Source organism: Scardinius erythrophthalmus, assembly GCF_964197995.2.
Source record: "Scardinius erythrophthalmus genome assembly, chromosome: 14".
Lineage (NCBI taxonomy): Eukaryota > Metazoa > Chordata > Actinopteri > Cypriniformes > Leuciscidae > Scardinius > Scardinius erythrophthalmus.
The window spans coordinates 20,806,896-20,826,503 of record NC_138234.1 but is presented as its reverse complement, the minus strand read 5'-3'; the positions used below and the strand labels follow the sequence as shown (position 1 = coordinate 20,826,503).

Sequence of the window (19,608 nt, the reverse complement as noted above, 5' to 3'; positions counted from 1 at the left end):
AGCAGCAGCATTTCATAAAATTTACCATGGTAACCATTTGTTTCTTCTAAAATGCTATAGTTACAAGTAATTCACAAGTATGGCTTTTCTTTCTTAGAATTTACAGTGAAGGGTGCCTAATATATTTATGCTTATACTGTTGAGAAAATTTGGAATTTAATTAATAAATTATATCTGGAATTTAATGTGGTCACTGAAATCTTTTGCGTGTGTAATACGTTAATAAAACTGTATTTTTGAAGTTAATATTTGATTCATATGCATTTTAATTATATACATTTCCTTTATTTTTTTTTTTATATATAAATTAGACATTTCTAAGTCTGGAAGCTTCTTGAACCTCTTAAATTAGAACAAAAAATATTCCATATATATTTGTTTCACAACTGTAACAAAGGTATTTTAGTGGAAACTATGGTTGCCATGGTACTTTTTCTCCCAAATCCTTCCTACTTTACTCTGATCTAACACAACACATCTCGGTTTAAATATTGACGTTTTCTCTAACAGATGCTTTTAAATGCTTCCCTGAGCATGTTGCATGTCATCTGTTTTTACTGAATACACGCTCACGTGCATGTCACTCATGTTACATCTCACTCTGTGTACATCTTTCTCTAGTGTGTTCTCAGAGCGCTATTAGATGATCTAATATTTACTTAATTACTATAGTCAAGTGAGCTTTAATCAAGTGGTCGGGATGAGACCATTTTTTTTATTTTGAGCTAATCCGTCACCCTTCAATTTCTGTGAGTGCATCCCACGCTGATGGAAATTAATACTAAATAAACAAATATTAAAAATGCAGAGCAGGGATTCATTGGGGAGATAATGAAGGCTTTAAAACGTAGCTAATATGGGTACTTTTACATGTATGGTGGAAGGCTGACAGCTCTGATCTGGTTTGGCACTAACATGGCTGCTAACAAGTACTAATGACACCTCAATGCTGCTGTTTGATGCAAAGGGAGTGGTGTAAGCTGCAAATATGTTCAGAATTTGTTTGAAATTGTCAAACAAATGTTCCCCCCGCTTCAAGTAGTGAAGGCTTGTTGAACTGGTTCCAAAAACCAAATGATTTTCTTGAAGTTTGGTTCAATGGTTGCGTTTGTTCATTTCCGATGCAGAAATGAATCATACGCAAGAGAATGCAGACTGATTCGCAGACTTTGCTGTCTGAATGCATCTTTTTTTGTTGTCAGTTGTGCTCCCTAAGACGTATGTAGACCTTTGTGGCAACAACAAAGTTTTATGATGGTTCTGATTCGCATATATCAGTGTTCTGATTCACGAATCAGTCACCCTTTTTAAACGTATCATACATTTTTTCCCATGATTAAATGGTCTCTAAATGCACCTTTTATATGTTGCATTCTCAGTTCCATCTTACTCATAATTACTAAACGAATCATTCATGGAACTGTTAAGGAATCAGAATGGTTAAATTGAATCTGATTCAGAACCAAAAGCATCGAAGCTAGTGTGTGCAGTTTCGTAAAAGCTAGCTTTGAAAGCATAACATAACATGAAGTACTTCACAAGTTGTTAGAGTTTTAACCAGTGTAACTAAAAGTGTTTATGAAAAACATTGCCTAGCCTACCTTTAAATTTCTCCATGGTGAATTATTGAAATCATTGAAGTCATTGATCCCAAATTGTAAAGCTTTCATCTTGTTTTTATTTGTAATATAAATACACGTTTTATTGGAGCAATGAATGTCGAAAAGGTCTGGGTTTATAAGAAACATGACCGCTTCAAAGAAAATAGATTTGTCTGTGGTATTGCGTGACCTGAAGGCCTGGATGGAAAGGTCATGAGCTTGATTTTAGTAGTCTGTTGTTCTTGGACCTTCTCCAGAACTTTTGGAAGTGGTCCTGCTTCAGGGAGTTCGGTAGTTCCCCTACAATTTCCTGTTTAGTGCATTTGTTCCCCATTGTGAATACGTTTTTTTATGATTAAGCCACTGTACATGTTTATCATGTGATTTCACGATTTTCCAGGCAGAATTTCTTCCTGACTACCCTGTTTATGTGATTGACGATTGGCTCATATCAACCGTCTTTGTTCAGAACACTGAGTCACTCCTGCTACACGTGTAGGCGTTGTAAAGTTTCACTGCAGTGTTGATGAATATCACATTCTGTCTTCCACTGACAGCAGCACTGCGCTCCGTTAAACATTCTTCCTCAAAGGGTGATCAACTGACAAAGTTTTTTGACGCTAGGTGTTTATAGCGAATATAATTACCGTCAAGATAGCATCCGTTTTCTTGCTGCTTAAAATGCCTGCTTCAGGTTGCAGTGAATTAGTATAAAGTTGTCTCATTTCTCATCATTATCATGTTATCAGAAGCAGCTCTCATTAAAATTGAACGACTTTGCTTGGTTTTTCAGCAGCAGAGCCAAACAAAGCTTTTTTTTTTTTTTTTTCTGCACTTTGTAATTCTATTGAATGATTTTGAACATGGTACAATTGTGCAGATTGATCTATATGTTATTATAGGTAGCTGAAAACATGGTCAAAGTAGGTCAATTATTTAAATTATATTTAATAAGTGGACATTTGTTGGATGTGTAGAATATTCATAGAACTGAACAACTGACATTCTAATTAGTTGGAAACCTGTGGGGCTTCCTGCGGGAATTCTGTGAGCGCAAATTCAGAAGTTCAAACACGTTAAGTAGCCATATGTTCAATATTTAAAGGTGCTCTAAGCGATGTCACGCGTTTTTTAGGCCAAAACATTTTTTGTCATATACAGCAAACATCTCCTCACTATCCGCTAGCTGCCTGTCCCCTGAACACACTGAAAAAAAAAAAGCGGTCTCTGTAGACAGCCCAGGCTCTACAAAAGGCAACAAAAACAAACTGGGCTAACCCGCACCACGAAACATAGCAAACTGTTCCAGCCAATAACCGACCAGAAGGATTTGGGGGTGGGGTTTGGGGAGTTAGTGCGCAGGAGGGAGGGTCTAGCTAGCCTCCGTTTTGTTTGACAATACTTTGAACGTCAACAAGAAATGATGCAACTTTACGATTTTAAATGAATGCAATTTTTCTGGAAAGTTGCGTTCTGACAAGCTGTTTTTAACTTTGAATGAATTTTCAGGATGTTTACAATCAAGTTCAGATTCGCACATTCGTCAAGATGTTCCAATCAGATGTTCAAACAATGTTATGCAGCCACATTTACGCTTGTAGACATTTCTAATTCGTTGGAAACCTGTGGGGCTTCCTGCGGAATTCTGTGGGCACAAATTTGCTAAGATATTCTTATCAGAAGTTCAAAAGCGTCGAGTAGCCATATATCCAACTTTTACGATTTTGAATGAATGCGAATCTGGTGTTATTAGAACGTTGATGAAACATTAGAAAACGGCCGACACTAAATGGAACACAATGCTTTCTGTTGCTTCAACATTTGTCTGCTGAACGATTTTTTTTTTTCTCCTTCGTTTATCCCTCCCCCATCCCCCTTGCAGCAATTAAGTACAATTAGCATTCAGTTGTGCATGTTGTACACCTGTGTCTTCTAACCAAAGTGGCTTTTTTGCACAAAGTCAGTGTAAAAAAAACACATTTAATGCAAATGTATTTCTTCTCTAAGCTTTGACCTTTTATTCTCATCTCACCCTCATTTACATCAGCGAGGGCTGTGATAGTAATGTCTCAGGTTAGCTTTTTAGACAATTATTTAACTATCCTCTGCCATGTAATTTTCTGTAATTATGTTTAGCTTTATAATCATTTCATCTTCTGTTTTTTCCCCCTCTTTTACAGTCCCTTCAGTCTGAGTATGTTCAGTACTAAAGCCGCCACTTTCCGCTAACCCCCGTCCCGCGCTGCTGACCTGGTTCCGACCCATGACGCCTTCACTGTGACCACCAATTCGCTGGCTTCCTTTCGAAAAAAAGGAAGTAGATGCTTTTGAAACAGAACGGCTCATGGTTAGCCTCATGGTAATGGTACGTCTGAGCTGATCTGGAATCTGCTGCATGCTGTTAAAAAACACGAACTTGCCTTGGCCATCCTTTCAAACCATCTCTTCTTAATTTTTTTTTATTTAATTTTTTTTAGATACTGTCCATGTATGAATATACATAATTGTACTGAAAAATATTTTTAGATGAAGAATTTTGTACTTTTTTTGTCCTATTTTATCTATGATTCTTATGCTCAGCGACGAGGTTTGTTGGATATATTTCTGTGTCTTTGGATTAGGGAATTTTTCTGACGTAAATATCACGTTTTTGTCTCCTGAGTGTACTTACTGAGTAACATATCAAGTGCGAGGGCTATATTTGAAAGGTGCGAAATGGTTTGTCAGCCACGTGTCGTCTTCAAAGGGATTTTTGGCCAGCGAAAGGGATAAAGAGTGTGTGTTTTCTTTATTTGGGGTCTAAGGTGGGCTCGTCTCCACGCAACGGCGGACGGCTAATGAGACCACGACCAATTTGCAAGCAAACTTATTTTTCTCGGGAAAAGGGCTTTGTTTGTTCAGTATGAGAAACATGATGGACTCCTTGTCTTTTTTTCCCTTTGTGACATCATAATGTGTGTTATTATCAAACTAATTGAGATCTGAGCTCTCTCTGTTTTCAAGGGCTGTTGAAAACACAAGCACCGACACTTCATCTTTCACCAGCACCTCTGAAATATAATAATATCTCAGAATATACGAGTGAGTTACGAGTTTCTGGCTGCTGGTTTTAACATGCACCATTTTTGCATGAGGTAGTGCAAACTGCTTAATATATATATATTATTAACGATAACAAATACTCACTCGCAAGTTGCAACTTTCTATTATAGTAGAGGAGCTTATGTGTAGGCGATGATATGTATAACAAAACCCTTAATGTTATTGCACATAATGAATGTACAAACTAATCCAGAAAAATTGATCCGTTGAGGGTTGTCTCTACTAATTCAGTTATTTTAGGATGTTTACAATCAAGTGCAAATTATTTATCGTACAGTGTTCTTATTGGTTTACCAGCAGGGTTTAAGCTAAAACCTTTGGATTATTTACACAAAAATGATAATACGGTCATTTAGTAACTCTCATGACGTTCCAAACTTGACTCCGTGAAACACAAAATATGATTTTTTTTGCACAATGTACAGAGCTCTTTTTAAGGACTGGGACAAAATTATGACAAAACACCATTAAAGTGGTAAATAAGCTTATGAAGTAATATGCCCGCTTTGTGTAATTCTAATAATTTTTTTTTTTTTTTACAATTGTGCGAAAAGAATAATTTTTTCAATTATAATAAATTTTTGCTTTTTAAAATTGTGCGAAAAGAATAATTTATTCAATGAAAGTCTTCCCCTCTTTCTGAAACTCTCAGATCTCATTCAGTTCAAGAATTGCTTGTGAAAACATGTTGCTCCAGATTTTATGTGAATTAGAAATAAAAACGTTTATTATCATGATGTCAAATGACGCGTCTTGACAAAAAACAATTGGTGGATGAAATTTAAGAGCTTCAGCAAAGAGGAAGCTTTTCTGCAAATTATGATTATTTTGGTTTGTTCATCACGCTAAACATGCCTTCTGTAAACTTCGGTATCGTGTTTCTTCGGACCACTTCTCATGGTGTACTTTTAGACCTCAAAATGCCCAATTTATTTTCATTTAACAGAAAAGAGCAGCTTGAACATTCTGCCGAACATCATCTTTTTTGTTCCACGGAGGAAAGTAAATAGTACAGGTTGATGATGGGTGAGTAAATGATGACAATTTAAATTTTTGGGTTAAACTAACCCATATGTTTCTGTTTGAACAAATACTCCAGTACAAGCTTATGCAATTATAACTTGATTGACTGTTGTGTATCTGTATGTATCTTTTAGCCCTGTAGTACTCTGTACATTCCAGATGGTGTTATGAATTATGTGTATATACGTTTTGGTAGAATCTTTTTTGATTGAAGTATTCTACCTCTTTGACATATACATGATATAAACTACTCTCTTGCTTATGAAAAAAAAAATATATATATATATTTTTGGAGCAGTGTGTAAAGGAAATTTAACAATGTTAGAACAGTGTTTGCTATTCATGAGCATACTAAATGGACATTAAAATACAATTTAGTGGTTTGTACATTATTCTTTTACAATGTAAACACGATTTCAAAGACCAAAATAAAAGATTAATTTTGCTTTAGTTTGTTGTTTTCTTTGTGCATGGAAAAACATGATTTTCCTCAAGTGCAGATCCCAAATTCTTTGAGAAAAACACAGCTGCTTTTTAACAGCTCCACAAAAATAAATTAAGTGCCAACGATGCTCTCTCCCTGACAACAAAGTGTGAACAGCAAATCACCACACATTTGTGAACTAAAGTCTTTCATTTCGAGTCTGTCTGGTAGCAGGCGTCGGGTCGTGGGCGTCCGGAGACAGCTCTGCTAGTCGAGCGACTTTTCACAGCATGATTTCAGTAAGTATTCCAATATATCAGTTTAATTTCTGCACGATTTGATGCAGTGTCGTGAATTCTTTCTTCCACCTATATTTAGAAAACCTTCTTGCGGGTCCAAAATGTTCTACTAAAAAGTGTATTTACGATACTAGGCTTAGGCTACTGGAGTGCTATAGCTGTCATAGGTGTAGGCCTACTATATTGAATTGAAACCATGGCCTCGTGTATTTCCGAGCCCTTTCATTCAGATTATGAAGGTCTAATGTATTTCTTTGAATACACATTACATTCAATAATCATTTAAAGCAAATAGCAGGTTTCAAGGCTGCTGCTGCTGCTGCTCTGTTCGCTATTATAATAGTCTTTAAGTATCTTTGAAATGGTTCCGGAAAGGCAGCTTGACATGTCAAAACTGTTACGGTTGTTCTTACTAACCTATATTAAATATGAGCACTTGAGAATCGGATGAAGAAATATTCACGCTGCTCTTTTAATGACGTTCCATTGTTGAAGGATTTAAAGTGCGCTCTGATGCGGAACAACTTAATATAGTTCTGTGATGGAACACAGGGAAGATTCTCAGAACTTTGGCAAGCATTTTGTCAAGGTTCTCTCAGACTTTTGAACATGTTCTTTTAGAATGTTCTTCAATAGAATGTTGTTCAAAGTTATATGGCCTAATATTCTCAAAACACACACACACACACACATATATATATATATATATATATATATATATATAAACATTTAGATGGACTTTCATCTAATGTATTTAAATGTTACTACTTAACTGTAAAAAAAAACAAAAAAACTTTGCTTAAACATCCATGTTGATTGTACTTAAAAATGTAAGGCATTTCAACTTAAATTACATTACAATTACATAATGTAATTACATGTAATTTAAATTATATTAAATTACATTGACTTAAACTGACCTGAAAATAAGAGTTGAATCTTGTATAAAAAGCTGAAAATTGCTTAACTTATTTTGATGAGTTAAAGCAATGTAAAAACTGGACATTTTGACCTTCCAGAGACCATTTAGAAATTACGTTTTCATAGCTGAATAGGAACGTTAGCAAAACGTTCTTAGAACGTTTTAGCTGGTAATTACGGAATCTATTTAATATACAGCCTGACTAGTGTAGTCCAATTCCCCAAACCAATGATTTTTAATTTTTTTTTTTTTTTTTTTATCAAAAAACGAACGAATTTCCGATTTCTGAACGAACGAATGACTTTTACAAGCCAGTTCTTTTAATAAATGAAAAATTTACAACACGATCATGGTAGTCCGATTCGAGCCAGTTCTTTTTAGTGAATCAGAAACAACAGGATCAGAGTAGTTTGATTTCCGACAAATGAATCGCATGACTCTTATTTTTAATGAATCAAAAACATATAGCATGACCAGCGGTAGTCTGATTCTCGATCAAATTACTCTAAGCCATTTTTTCAGATACATTCGACATTGTATCAGTGATCAGTGTAGTCCGATTGCTGACGAATGAATCGTATTTTTAGTGAATCAATAACATATAGCTCCACCAATGGAAGTCTGATTCCTCAACAAATTATGAACTGATTCTTTGTAGTGAATTAAAACCATACTGTATCCATACTGTATCTTTTTTTGTTCTGGTTCTATCAAAAAAAAAAAAAAAAACAATTATGAACCAAAATGGGTACTAGATTATTATTTTTGTCATGTCTGACTAATATTTTTTTATTTTCTTCTCATTTTTGGAGATTTTTTCACCCTAGTCCTCATTCACTCTCATTGTATAAAACAGAGCAGCATGAACATTCTGCTAAACTTCTCTTTTTCTCTTCCACAGACAAAAGAAAGCCCTACAGGTTTAAAGTGACATGAAGGTGAGTAAATGATGCCAGAATTTCCATCTATAAATAACAAACTAATATTATTTATGTTCTCTGCATATTCAAAATGCATCCTACTGCCCCTCCTCCTTCCTAAAGATTCTCAGTGGGGAGCCCATTATATTACGCCCTATTGATTATTACAGGCTAAGTCCATTATGAATAATGAATTGCCTTCGTGGTGATTATGCTCCCTGGGAATAATGAAAGACAAGCCAGATAGTAGCGTGGGCTCTTGTTGATCTCACGCCTCTCAGTCCTCACACACACACACACGAACGCACGTATAAAGCTGGTTTCTCCACCGCAGCATCGCCAAAGGGAGCTGCGCTCTCTCACGCGCACGCTTCTCCACACAATATGAGATGAGATGACATTATTTTCCAGCCTGCTCCCATCATGCCAAATGACACAGACGTGCCACTGTCGATGTGCGCGCTGGGACGCGGCTCGCGCATCTCCCTCGCCACCTTCTACTCCTTCATGTGCGTTCTGGGAACCGTCCTCAACCTCCTGGTGATCTATTTGGTGGTGACGTTCAAGAAGCTCCGCACAGCCAGCAATGCGTTTATCGTGAACGGCTGCGTGGCGGATCTGCTGGTTTGCGCTTTCTGGATGCCCCACGAAGCGGTGGCCACCTCCACTGGGACGTTTCTGGTGGTGGGTTACCAGGCGTTCAAAGAAGCGCTGCTGTTTCTCGGAATCACAGTGTCACTGCTCTCCCATTCGCTTATCGCAGTGAACAGGTATGTTTTGATCACCAAAACGCCTGCTGTGTATCAAAGTCTGTATCAGAAGAGAAACACAGAGTGGATGATCGCAGGATCATGGCTGATCTCGCTGGGCTCTTTGTTCCCGTGGCTCACGTCCTTTCGATACCCTCCCGAGAGATGCCGGGACGCAGAAGACGGATCCTTCACCACGGTGTCCGTTTTGTCCAGTCGGTTTGCCGCCTGCACTTTGGCGTTCACCATCATCGGACAAACCGTCGTCGTCATGTACTGCTACTTTAAGATTTTCCGCCGGGTGCAAATAAGTGTGAAGAGGGTCAGTATTTTGAATTTCCAAATCGTGAACAACCTCCCTTATTCTTTCCCGAGAAAGGACAAGCGACTCGGCTTCTACGTTCTAGCGGTGTGCTTAATTTTTTTTCTCACAACCGAACCCATTTTTTGGGTTCTCATCGCCGGGCTGTTCATCCCGGTGTCAGTGGCGCTTTGGACGTCAACTTGGATTGTGTTCTGCACTATATTCGTGTCCAATCCCTTTCTGTACACCTGGAAAAACGAGGAGTTTCGGAAGTCGTTCAGGTCTGTGATGAGGGGGGACTTCTTGCGGGGATCCACGGTCGGGGTCGAGCCCATCACCATCAATACTATTTCTCACATCTTCCCGAGACAAAACAGCCGCAGGGCATTTCTGGGTGAGATGAACTGAGATAAACCTGCGAAACCTTACGACTAGTACTGCGGCCGAATTTCGCTTGTGCCTGTTGAAGATGCTTCAATAATCAGTCACGATAAGCTGCATGTGTTAACACAGTGTTTTGTAAAGCAACGTTTTTGTAACATTTTTGTGCAAGTTGAAGTGTGAATTGTTTTTGCACAACTGTGAAGACTACACTGGCACTTTTATGAATAAGAAATGTTTATGAATGTTCAAATAAAAATTTAAATATCTCGACTTGTTTCATTTCTTATCTTTAATTTTTTTTATATAAAATGAATATTAATATGGTTTAATAGTGTGTGATTTTAAAATATTTAAAGTTGATTATTTTTATTTTGAATTATATATGTATATGTGTGTGTGTGTATATATATATATATATATATGTATATGTGTGTATATATGTATATATATAGTACATTGTGTGTGTATACATATGTACATACACACACACACACACACACACATATATATATGTATGTGTGTGTATGTATGTACATATGTATACACACACACACAATGTACTATATTTTATATATATATATATATAACTTTTGTTAGATGCACTTTATATTAAGATGTCAATTATATGAATATAATTTATTTTGAATTATTTATAGTGTATTATATTAAATGCTAAATTGCTTTATTTAAGATTTATTTAAAATTTCAATTATATTATTTTATTTTGAGTAAGTGCATAAAATGCTTTTTATTTTAACAGCTTGTTTAAAATTTCTATTATATTAATATATGTTATATATTTATATACTGTTAATATTAATATAATAATGTCATTAATATTAAGTAACATTATTAATAATATTTGATTATTAATTGCATATTCTGTTTGTGTTTATTCGTCTAAATAGCTTAAATCTCTCATGTTTTGTTTATTTCTTTTCATTATTATGATTAATGCAAGATCATCTGCAATGTAGTGAAGCTCTGTGGAGAACAATGTCTGAGGTGATTTAACCCCTGAAGGAAACTTCCATCCAGTCATATCCGGTCTTAAACACTTGCTTACATAATCCTCAGACTCTATTGTTAAAAACCTGAGCAAGCATCAGTGCGAGTGACCTGAACGATGACACCAATTTGTTGATTTCAGTTTGATCTAGGTAAAATGGCACAGAACACAGTTAGAGGAAAATTAAACTAAATGCAAAATTAGATTTTTTAAAAATTAAGCTAAATTGCATATAGGGCAGTTGTGGCCTAATGGTTAGAGAGTCAATCTGGTAATCAGAAGGTTGCGGGTTCGATTCTCAATATTGGCAGACAAGGCACCCAATCGCTTCCCAGGCGCCTCAGTGACTGGTTGCCCAACACTCCGGGTGTGTATGTGTGTGTCCACGGTTTGCAGAGTGTGTGTTCACTGCTCACCTCTCCTAATGTGTGTGCACTAACCTCGATGGGCCATCCATGTCAGTTCACTTCAAAAATCCTTATAAAAATATGTATGATTTTACTTGCAAACAAATCTTTTGTTTACAAATTTTAACTGCATAATTTTATCAAATATGCAAATGAATAAATTACATAGAAACAATTTAAACTCTCAAAATAAATAAATGCCCACAGCTTCCACCTCCATGAATTGAGCTGGTTCTTGTAGATTCAGCATTTCTGGGAAAAACAACTCTGCCCGAGCTTATAAAAAACATTGACAGTTATTTTAATACGCCGCTAGTATTTCATAATGGAAATGTTATCTTCAAAGCATAAACAATGTCTAATGAAGTAATTTCCTGTAATTGAGAAGAACCCTATCAGAACAGCAGAGGGAGCTTGTGGCGGGACTTCAGATCATGTCCCATGTGACTTTAAACAAAAAGCATTTGGGGCTGGGAAATTCCTTGGTGGCGTATTCAGATTCGTGAGGCGGGGGGTTACAGTCCCACCCCCTTCTCCTATAAATGAGATCCAGGCATGAATGAAAACGAGCACTAACTCATTTTAACTCTGAGCACTTGGAAAGTTCTTTATTAAGCATGGATTCAACTTTTCTGTTGACTTTGCTTCTACCAGTTGCAGGTAAGTTTAGAACTTTTAATACATTTAATTAAATATGCTAATAGGTAACCTGCATATTTTAAAGTCTTACTAAACTGCTTTTCTTTATGCATTGCAAAATTCATATAATTTATTCTCTGTTTGGTGTATAACTGCTTTTTTGCAATTAAGTTATTTTTATTTAATTATGTTTTATTATAAAAGTATTTGCTATTTTAAAAGTATGATGTTTATTAATACCCCTTGGTCCACATATGCAGAATTGAGCATTATAATGCATCTTTCTTTATCTTTTTCCACTACAAATACACTGTAAAAAAAAAAAGTTGTAAAAACTTCAATTAAGTTCAATCAACTTGGATGTTTAAGTCATTTCAACTTAAATTACAATCAAAATTGACTTAAAAATTTGTTGAATCTTGAAAATTGTTTAACTTATTTTGATGAGTTAAAGCAATGTAAAAACATATGTTGCCATAACATTGATCATATCGTTTTTACAGTGTATTGCATAAGTGTGTTTTAAATCATTATAAGTCCCTTATTCTAACTACATTATTTAATATGTGAGCATTATAAAACAATACAAAACTTAAGTGTATTGATGATGTTTTATAAAACGCTTAATATTTTATTTAATTTTGCATTTGATATATATATAGTGCAAAGCATGTTTAAAATTTTAATTATTTTTAATTTTGAATTCAATATGAAACTTTCATGACTTAATTACATTTGCATATATTTTATTTATGCATTTTAACTGCAAAATTTCATAAAATTTGCAAATGAGTTAATGATGCTTGTTAAATGTTAACTTTTGATGTTGGAACTAATAGAAATTGTTGTCTTGAATAGTTGGTTCCCATGTACTGGACCTGCCATCGAAATCTCTGTTCAAAGTGGGCGACACGAGGGAGTTGGCATGCAAAATGTCATCTTGCCCAGAGAAGGTGAACTTTCTTTGGACCGCGATAGAAGACAAACCGTTAAACGCCGCTGATGTTAATACGAAGGACAGAGAGTCTGTGCTGGTCTTTGAAAATGTGACGCAGAATCACGAAAACACCATAGTGTGCAAAGCATCCTGTGGGACGGAATCAAAACAGGCGAATACAAAGATTAGAGTTTATTGTGAGTTCACAATATAAATTCATTATAAATTGAATAGGCTTTACAATGCACTGTTAGAGGAGATGGGGCAAGTTGTCACACTTTTTCCTCTATGTAGGTTTAACACTGGAAGTCAGTTTCTATATAGCATATCTTTCAATTTTGGCTACAAAAAAGCTGCTGAACATTTGCAACATATTTTTTTTTTTATTTGACCTCTTCACACTATGTGGGTTAAATTGTCAACAATAATAGGCTTTGACACTGTTTGTTTAAAAAGAAAGAATTTGATTGTTTGAATTATAAAGTACTATTTAAAGTTTTTGATAAAATGACCACCTTCCACAAGAGATTTAAAAATGTATATTATGTTATGTCTAAATTATAGTGTATATATAAATATAAAACAATTACGACAGAAAATTAATTGATGAAAAGGGCAAAAATGTAAAAAGTAATCATTTTGGCCACTGTCACGTTTGTGTAATGTGACTTTTGATTCAAAACCTTATATACTGTAAAAATATATATATATATTGTTGGTTTAACTTTAAAAAGTAAGTTACCAGGTTGCCTTAAAATGTTTAGTTTGTTGAAATAATTTTTTTAGTTACAATAAGTTGAATACGTTTGATAAAAGAAGAAATGTTGTGATAACGATTTGCATACTTTGTGACAACTAGCCCGTCTTTTTTTGTTCATAATGCCACATAAAACTTTTAAACATATTTTCTAGATTATTTTTGCTTATTTACTCGTATCTGACACTTTAAATCTTTTTCAGCTTTTCCAAGAAACCCAGTTATATCCGGGTATGATCGCTTGATACTGGGAAAGGAAAGCGTTTTGGACTGTGAAGTGTCTTCTGTATACCCTTCGGAGTACTTTGAAGTGCAGTGGCTAAATGGAGACAAGGTTCTCAAGACTGATGAGGGAAATTATGGCACAGATGTATTGAGGATTCCTTACATATTCACACCTTCAAGTGAGGATGATGGGAAGGCAATAACGTGCAGAGCAACACTCAATCTGGATGGTGTTCCCCCCGATGAGAAGACCAAGGAGACGTCTGTACGCATGAAAGTTCTTTGTAAGTTGTACTTGCATATACTAACGCAAACCATTTTTAAATGAAACTCAAAACGGATGTGGGAATAGTAGTTCCTCTCTGAAGAATATGACCCCCCATAGTCATTCGTTTTCCCATTGCTTTCACAGCTGCACCGCATAACGTTAAAGTATCTGGAGCGACCGCCGTCTCACTGGGATCCAATTTAACTTTGACCTGCGAGGCTGAGGGCAACCCAAAACCAGAATTTACATGGACGGCTCTTAAACCAGATGGCCAGTCTGTGGAAATGGGAAAAAGTCAAGATCTCTTCATGCATAACGTGTCCTTATCAGATGCTGGTACTTATCAGTGTGACGTTAGCAATGACGTGGGAAGACAAAACACCACAGTTTCAGTAATCGTTCAAGGTTAGTGGTTCATATAATTCCTTAAGTTTCTAAATACTAAATATTAGGGGTGTAACGGTACATGGAAGTCACGGATCGGTACGTACCTCGGTTTTGGGGTCACGGTTCCATACTAGTTGTCAACGGCGGATGCACAAAGTTCAATATTACGCTTTTTCAAGAAATCACAGAAAGCTGAGCGAGAAGGAGAAAAAGAGCCTACTTCACTTTTCCATGAGGAGACAGCAAGTGAAGCGTCACCTGAGGTTCCATTTCCAGGACACACATATTTCATCACTGTAGTGAGACTTCCACTACACATATCGGCACAATGCCAAAGGATTTTGTCTCGTATAACAGCGAAAACAACTTAAAATATATTTATGGTCATACAGATAAGAGTAAGACATCATTCGAAACTTTCTGCAGTCCTGTGAAGTTTGTGGAGCACGTCACAAAAACGTATCGAAACTCATCGTATAGGCTACTTCCAAGCTCTTGCGTGCCATCTGAACTCTTGTTTTGAGTTGGTGCATAGATCGTCTCTTCTTCTTCTGCTCTTTTTCCTGTTGTGGCCGTTAGCAAACAGCGTTGCATTACCGTGCACGCCCCCTTCTGGACTGGAATGTGGATCACCTGTGACTGACTGTTTGTTGTCTGACTGTATGCACCAAACCATGATGTCCGTACCGTGAAGGTTCAGGACAAATACGTGTACTGTTACACCCCTACTAAATATGCATGATCACTTTGATCCTAATTAATCATATTTTTGAATTTCTTGGCAGCACCTCCCATGGATACACTCATTGTTGCAAGTCCACAATCAAGTCTGAAGGAAGGAGACAACGTGAGCATTTCCTGCAAGTCCACCAGTGTTCCAGTAAATCAAGTGGTTCTTAGCAGGAGGGAGAACGGTCAAGACAGAAAGCTAAAGACCAGTGTAGGGAATGAAACATCAGTTTTCCTCCACTCCGTCAAGCTGTCCGACTCTGGCATGTTTGTTTGTGAGGCTAGCAATGAGCACGGCAGTCAGAGGACCACTCTCAATCTAACCGTTGAAGGTAAGACCATGAATGTATGTCTTGTGTTAGTGGATATTGTTGGTACAAAGTTTGTTCTGATGAGCAGTTATAGTGTAACCAATTGTAGTAGAGGAACCAATTGTAGGCCTAAATCAAATCCGTAAAGACACTCTGAGGGTACGTTTACACAACAGCGATGTGCAAAAAAAACGTAAATTCAATCTTAAATCCAGAACCATTCACTCACTGTAACCCCAATGTTAGAATGTTCTCCTCTGATATAAAGTCAGTAAAAACTTTTATAAAGTTTTACTTCCTTAAAACTTCCTTAAAAAGTTTCTTACTTCCTTTAAGAAAATGTTAAAACCTTTGAACAAAGGCTTCGAAAACATTTTTCACGATGTAAAAATTTTATATTCTGTTGATTTGTGTAATTCTTATAACCACTTGTAATGATGTCTGTATCCTCCCCCTCCCCCTTATTTGTTAATGTTAATATCTGTATCCTTTCCAAAAGTTACATTTTCATGTCACTAAAACACCTTTGTTGTGTAAATGAACGGCCAAAACGCAAAAAAGTCTTTTGAAAAGTCTTCAGCCCCTGAGATACAGATTAGTAGTAACACTGAGATTACGGTTCCTCGTCTTAAATTTGAGCTTGAAGTTTAACATAGTTGAAGTACAATTCACATTTCTGCAAATTTCGGCTTGAGGTACCAAGTCAAAACTTCTCTTTTTTTCTTCACAGCTCATTTTCTAGAAGTGGAGCTGCAATCAGATAGTGTCGTGTCAGACATTGGCTCCAGTCTAGTGCTCCCTTGTCAGGCTTCAGGTTGCCCTCGACCTAAGTTCTCCTGGAAGAATCTTTCAAATATGCCGATCCTCAGGCGAATTAAGACTGATGGCTTCCAGTCCCAGCTGTTTCTTGATTCAGTGAAGCTGGAAGATGAGGGAACTTACGTCTGTGAGGTCACATGTGGCTCAATAAAGAAGTCCAAACAGACGGAAGTGAAGGTGTTTTGTAAGTATCTCAAAAGGTTTAATCATTCATCTTGGTTTAATCACATCTACCATTGGTTGATAAAACAAATAATCCCATCCAAAACTCGTCTGGCTAGGTGGGATGCTCAAACAAAAAGATATTACGATACTAAAAGAATTTAATTAAAAAAAGAAGAGTTAATCAAGGGAAAGTTCCCTTCATTTTAACTCCTCAAAGTTTGAGGGTTTGAGCTTGATTTGCAATTAACCAGCCGTTAACCATGAGTCATCAGTGAACAGTAATTCAGTCAAGTCTCCTTGTGGAAAGTTTTAAAAAGAGTTCAATATGACATTGATTTGATGCAGGAATAAAAGCATTTATTATAAATGTTCCAGAACGAGAATGAACAAAGTCTTCCGAGGTCATCAAAGTGGTTAATGTTGTCAAGATTTAAAACTCCCCTGATAGAAAACAAACTTCCCTAAAACGTTTTGTTGCTCTCAGCGGATATTAACTTTTTAGAATGTGCGAGGGAGTGTTGCTTTGTTTACATAACATGTTGTACTACATATTGAATCTGTCCTCATTCAAGGTTCTCCTGAATCTCATTGTATTTATCAGTATCTCTTTGTATTTATACTTGGAAGTACTTAGTCATTCAATTTTATTCTTTTATCAGCATTTCCTACAAGTCCTATCATAAAAGGTTCTGCACCTTGTCTGGTGGGAGAGATGATGAAATTGACCTGCACTGTTCAGGAAGTTTTCCCAGCTAACCATTTCCAAATCCTGTGGATGGATGGAGAGAGAGAAATGCATTCGGAATTTGGGTCATTTTCAAATGGAACAACAGATCTGACTTCAGTGTACTCATCCCGCATGGACAGGAAAGACCAGGGCAAACTCATCACCTGCAAAGTCTTGCTGAACATGCATGGTGTGCCAGCCGCTCAAGTAGAAAGGACGGCGTCTACTACATTATCCATTCACTGTAAGTCAAGGTTTTTTCTTTGTTCCTTTAAAGTACGACTTTGTCTTGGTTTTCTGACAATTGCGCTCCTTTTACAGATCCCCCCAGTGCGACCAAGATTACTGTCAGCCCTCTGACAGAGTTGAAGGAAGGAGAAACTGTGAGCATTTCTTGCGTTTCTGACAGCTTTCCAGTGGGGCGTACGGTGCTGAGCAGGGTGTCGGACGGCATTCAGACAGAGCTAATTGCCAGTGATGGAGTTGAAACATTGCTTACCATCCCTTCGGTTGAGCTGGATGACTCTGGCTTCTATGTTTGTCAAGCTTCTAATATGTATGGAAATCACAGTGATAGTGTGGAGATTACTGTAAACGGTAAGTTACTTATTTTTTGAATTAGAAGGTATCACATCTGGTCAAAATCAATCAATTTACCTTGGGCATAGTATTAATGTGTTTTAGTGTTTGAAATATCAACAGTTATTTGAAATACATTATAATTATAGGAGTGCCTTGCTCTCCATTTTGCCTCGTTCTCCTTTTCATCAAAATTGATTAATTTAGCTTCTACTGTTTTTTGCTCTTATTAAGCGGTTTCTGTCTAAGCAATTGACAATTATTATGCCTCTTGTAACCCAGCTCCACCTAGGAATACAACGGTGGAGGTCTTTCCATCCACGGATGTTCAGGAGGGGCAGAATATCACCATCTGTTGTCGCTCCGTGAGCTTCCCTCCACCTGTGGTGTTCCTCAGCAAGCTGGATAGTGAGACAAATATCTACTCCCTTGATGGCATCTTCCTACTGATCAACCTCACTCCCAATGATACAGGCCTATATCAGGTCAACGTCACCAACGACCTGGGCTATGAGACGGAGTTTTTCAGTATCAACGTGATAGGTGAGTGAAACTGGTCAGATATTATATCAAGTTATTGAATGTCTGAGTAACTCTCGCATAGCGACATAATCCCAGGCGATCAGAACATATCTGATGCTTAATGTGAAGTGAGGAAGGATTTTGGACCAATACAATTTCACTGTGGGAAGGGTTACCCAGCTTAATGTCATCAAACATAAGAAATCACATACTGTTTTGAGTAGGCACTCTGGGTACATCTGGGTACTTTTCATCTGCTGTTTATGAATACTATGAATTTGGACATACTAGTCTTTTCACTTCACCTATCATATACTAGGAAAGCAGGCATATCAGACGCAAAATCGCTTTCAAAATCGGCTGGTTAGGACAATTTACAACATATTTAAAATTTTCTGATCTCTTTGATATTTTGTTACAGAGAAAAGATATGACCCTCCATTGGTTTGGAATGACTTAATAATCCCTGCGATTTCCCTGGGAGCCGCTGCTGCGCTGCTTGGTGCTGTGGTGAACGTGTTGAGAGCCAGAAAGATGGGATCGTACGACCTTACAAAGTGCAATCCGGGCACCGTGTAGACTGTGTATAGATTCCATGAACTGTTTTGGAAGCAGCTAAGCTCGGCTGAAGTGTCTTGCCAGGGCCCAGAGCCTCCCGAAAGCGAGAACTGCAGGTGACTGGATTGATCATCTGGATCTTCAGGTGACAAACCCCCAGCCGGATGGGAACCTGCATTCTCCACAGCCAGAGACAATCAATGTTCCCGAGATTTTTCACGCATCCCTAGAGGAGGGAAATCGAATCGGTGTGGTTTCTCCATGGTCTTAATGTTGGGAAGTTGGTTTTGAGACCGCCTGGTCTGGACTTAAAGCGGTTTCAAATATGTGATTTTTATTTATTTTTTTGAAAGTCAAAGCTGTTTTGAAATGCAAATGATGTATTTCAAGAATGTAACCTAGCCACCAAGGTTTAACTGGTACATTTTAGATGATAATCTATTTGATGTACTGAAGTAGATATTGTGTCCTAAAAATTCTGTGCTTAATGTGGTTTGAAATCTTGTCAAATTGCTTTCATTTTTAATAAAAAGCAGCTATCTGTAATTTGATCTCTGAGAGTTTTATGGGAAAATCCAGGGAAATTTGAGTGTTACAGGAATCCACTGCGTCTGTTATAGCTTCACTTTTCTTTTGACATTTCAGTTTTGGTTTTCCTGTTGGCATGTAACAATGTTATAAAATCCGTTCGGCACAATAAATGTGGAATAATTTGGAGGCGTGCATTCACTGCATATTTAGCTATCAGTACAAACAGTTTCCTAAATTCCAACAAGACAGGAACAAGTTGATCAAAATAAGAAGCACACCTTCCAAAAATAAACCTCTCCACCACCACCAC

The 19,608-nt window shown here is 36.9% G+C and overlaps 3 protein-coding genes across 8 annotated transcripts in view; all 3 read left to right on the top strand.

The window, feature by feature from the left end:
* cdc14ab (cell division cycle 14Ab) overlaps positions 1 to 6,176 on the top strand; it is a 45,295-nt gene extending 39,119 nt beyond the window's left edge. For all 5 annotated transcript variants that reach the window (XM_081384125.1, XM_081384127.1, XM_081384126.1 and 2 more), the window contains one exon: positions 3,782 to 6,176. In XM_081384125.1, coding sequence (XP_081240251.1) covers positions 3,782 to 3,811 — 30 coding nt within the window. In that variant the 3' untranslated portion in view covers positions 3,812 to 6,176. The remainder of the gene's footprint in view (positions 1 to 3,781) is intronic.
* On the top strand, positions 3,862 to 19,608 carry vcam1b (vascular cell adhesion molecule 1b). 2 transcript variants are annotated; one of them, XM_081384122.1, is made up of 11 exons: positions 3,862 to 3,966; positions 8,273 to 8,309; positions 12,642 to 12,917; positions 13,681 to 13,986; positions 14,115 to 14,375; positions 15,143 to 15,418; positions 16,128 to 16,400; positions 17,041 to 17,352; positions 17,430 to 17,705; positions 17,970 to 18,230; positions 18,631 to 19,606. In XM_081384122.1, exons 3-11 carry the CDS (start codon positions 12,716 to 12,718, stop codon positions 18,786 to 18,788), a joined length of 2,325 nt encoding a protein of 774 aa, XP_081240248.1. In that variant the 5' UTR covers positions 3,862 to 3,966; positions 8,273 to 8,309; positions 12,642 to 12,715; the 3' UTR covers positions 18,789 to 19,606. The 2 variants fall into 2 exon arrangements, with proteins under 2 accessions (XP_081240248.1, XP_081240247.1); XM_081384121.1 differs by lacking the exons at positions 3,862 to 3,966; positions 8,273 to 8,309 and adding an exon at positions 11,718 to 11,804 and having other exon boundaries at positions 18,631 to 19,608.
* Positions 8,611 to 9,990, top strand: gpr88 (G protein-coupled receptor 88). Its single transcript, XM_081384131.1, has one exon. It carries the CDS (start codon positions 8,715 to 8,717, stop codon positions 9,750 to 9,752), a length of 1,038 nt encoding a protein of 345 aa, XP_081240257.1. The 5' UTR covers positions 8,611 to 8,714; the 3' UTR covers positions 9,753 to 9,990.

Coding starts and splice junctions, on each gene's coding strand:
- gpr88 (XM_081384131.1), top strand. CDS start 8,715: ATGCCAAATGACACAGACGTGCCACTGTCGATGTGCGCGCTGGGACGC.
- vcam1b (XM_081384121.1), top strand. CDS start 11,762: ATGGATTCAACTTTTCTGTTGACTTTGCTTCTACCAGTTGCAG. Junction 11,805..12,641: donor TTTGCTTCTACCAGTTGCAG/GTAAGTTTAGAA, acceptor TGTCTTGAATAG/TTGGTTCCCATGTACTGGAC. Junction 18,231..18,630: donor TTTCAGTATCAACGTGATAG/GTGAGTGAAACT, acceptor ATTTTGTTACAG/AGAAAAGATATGACCCTCCA.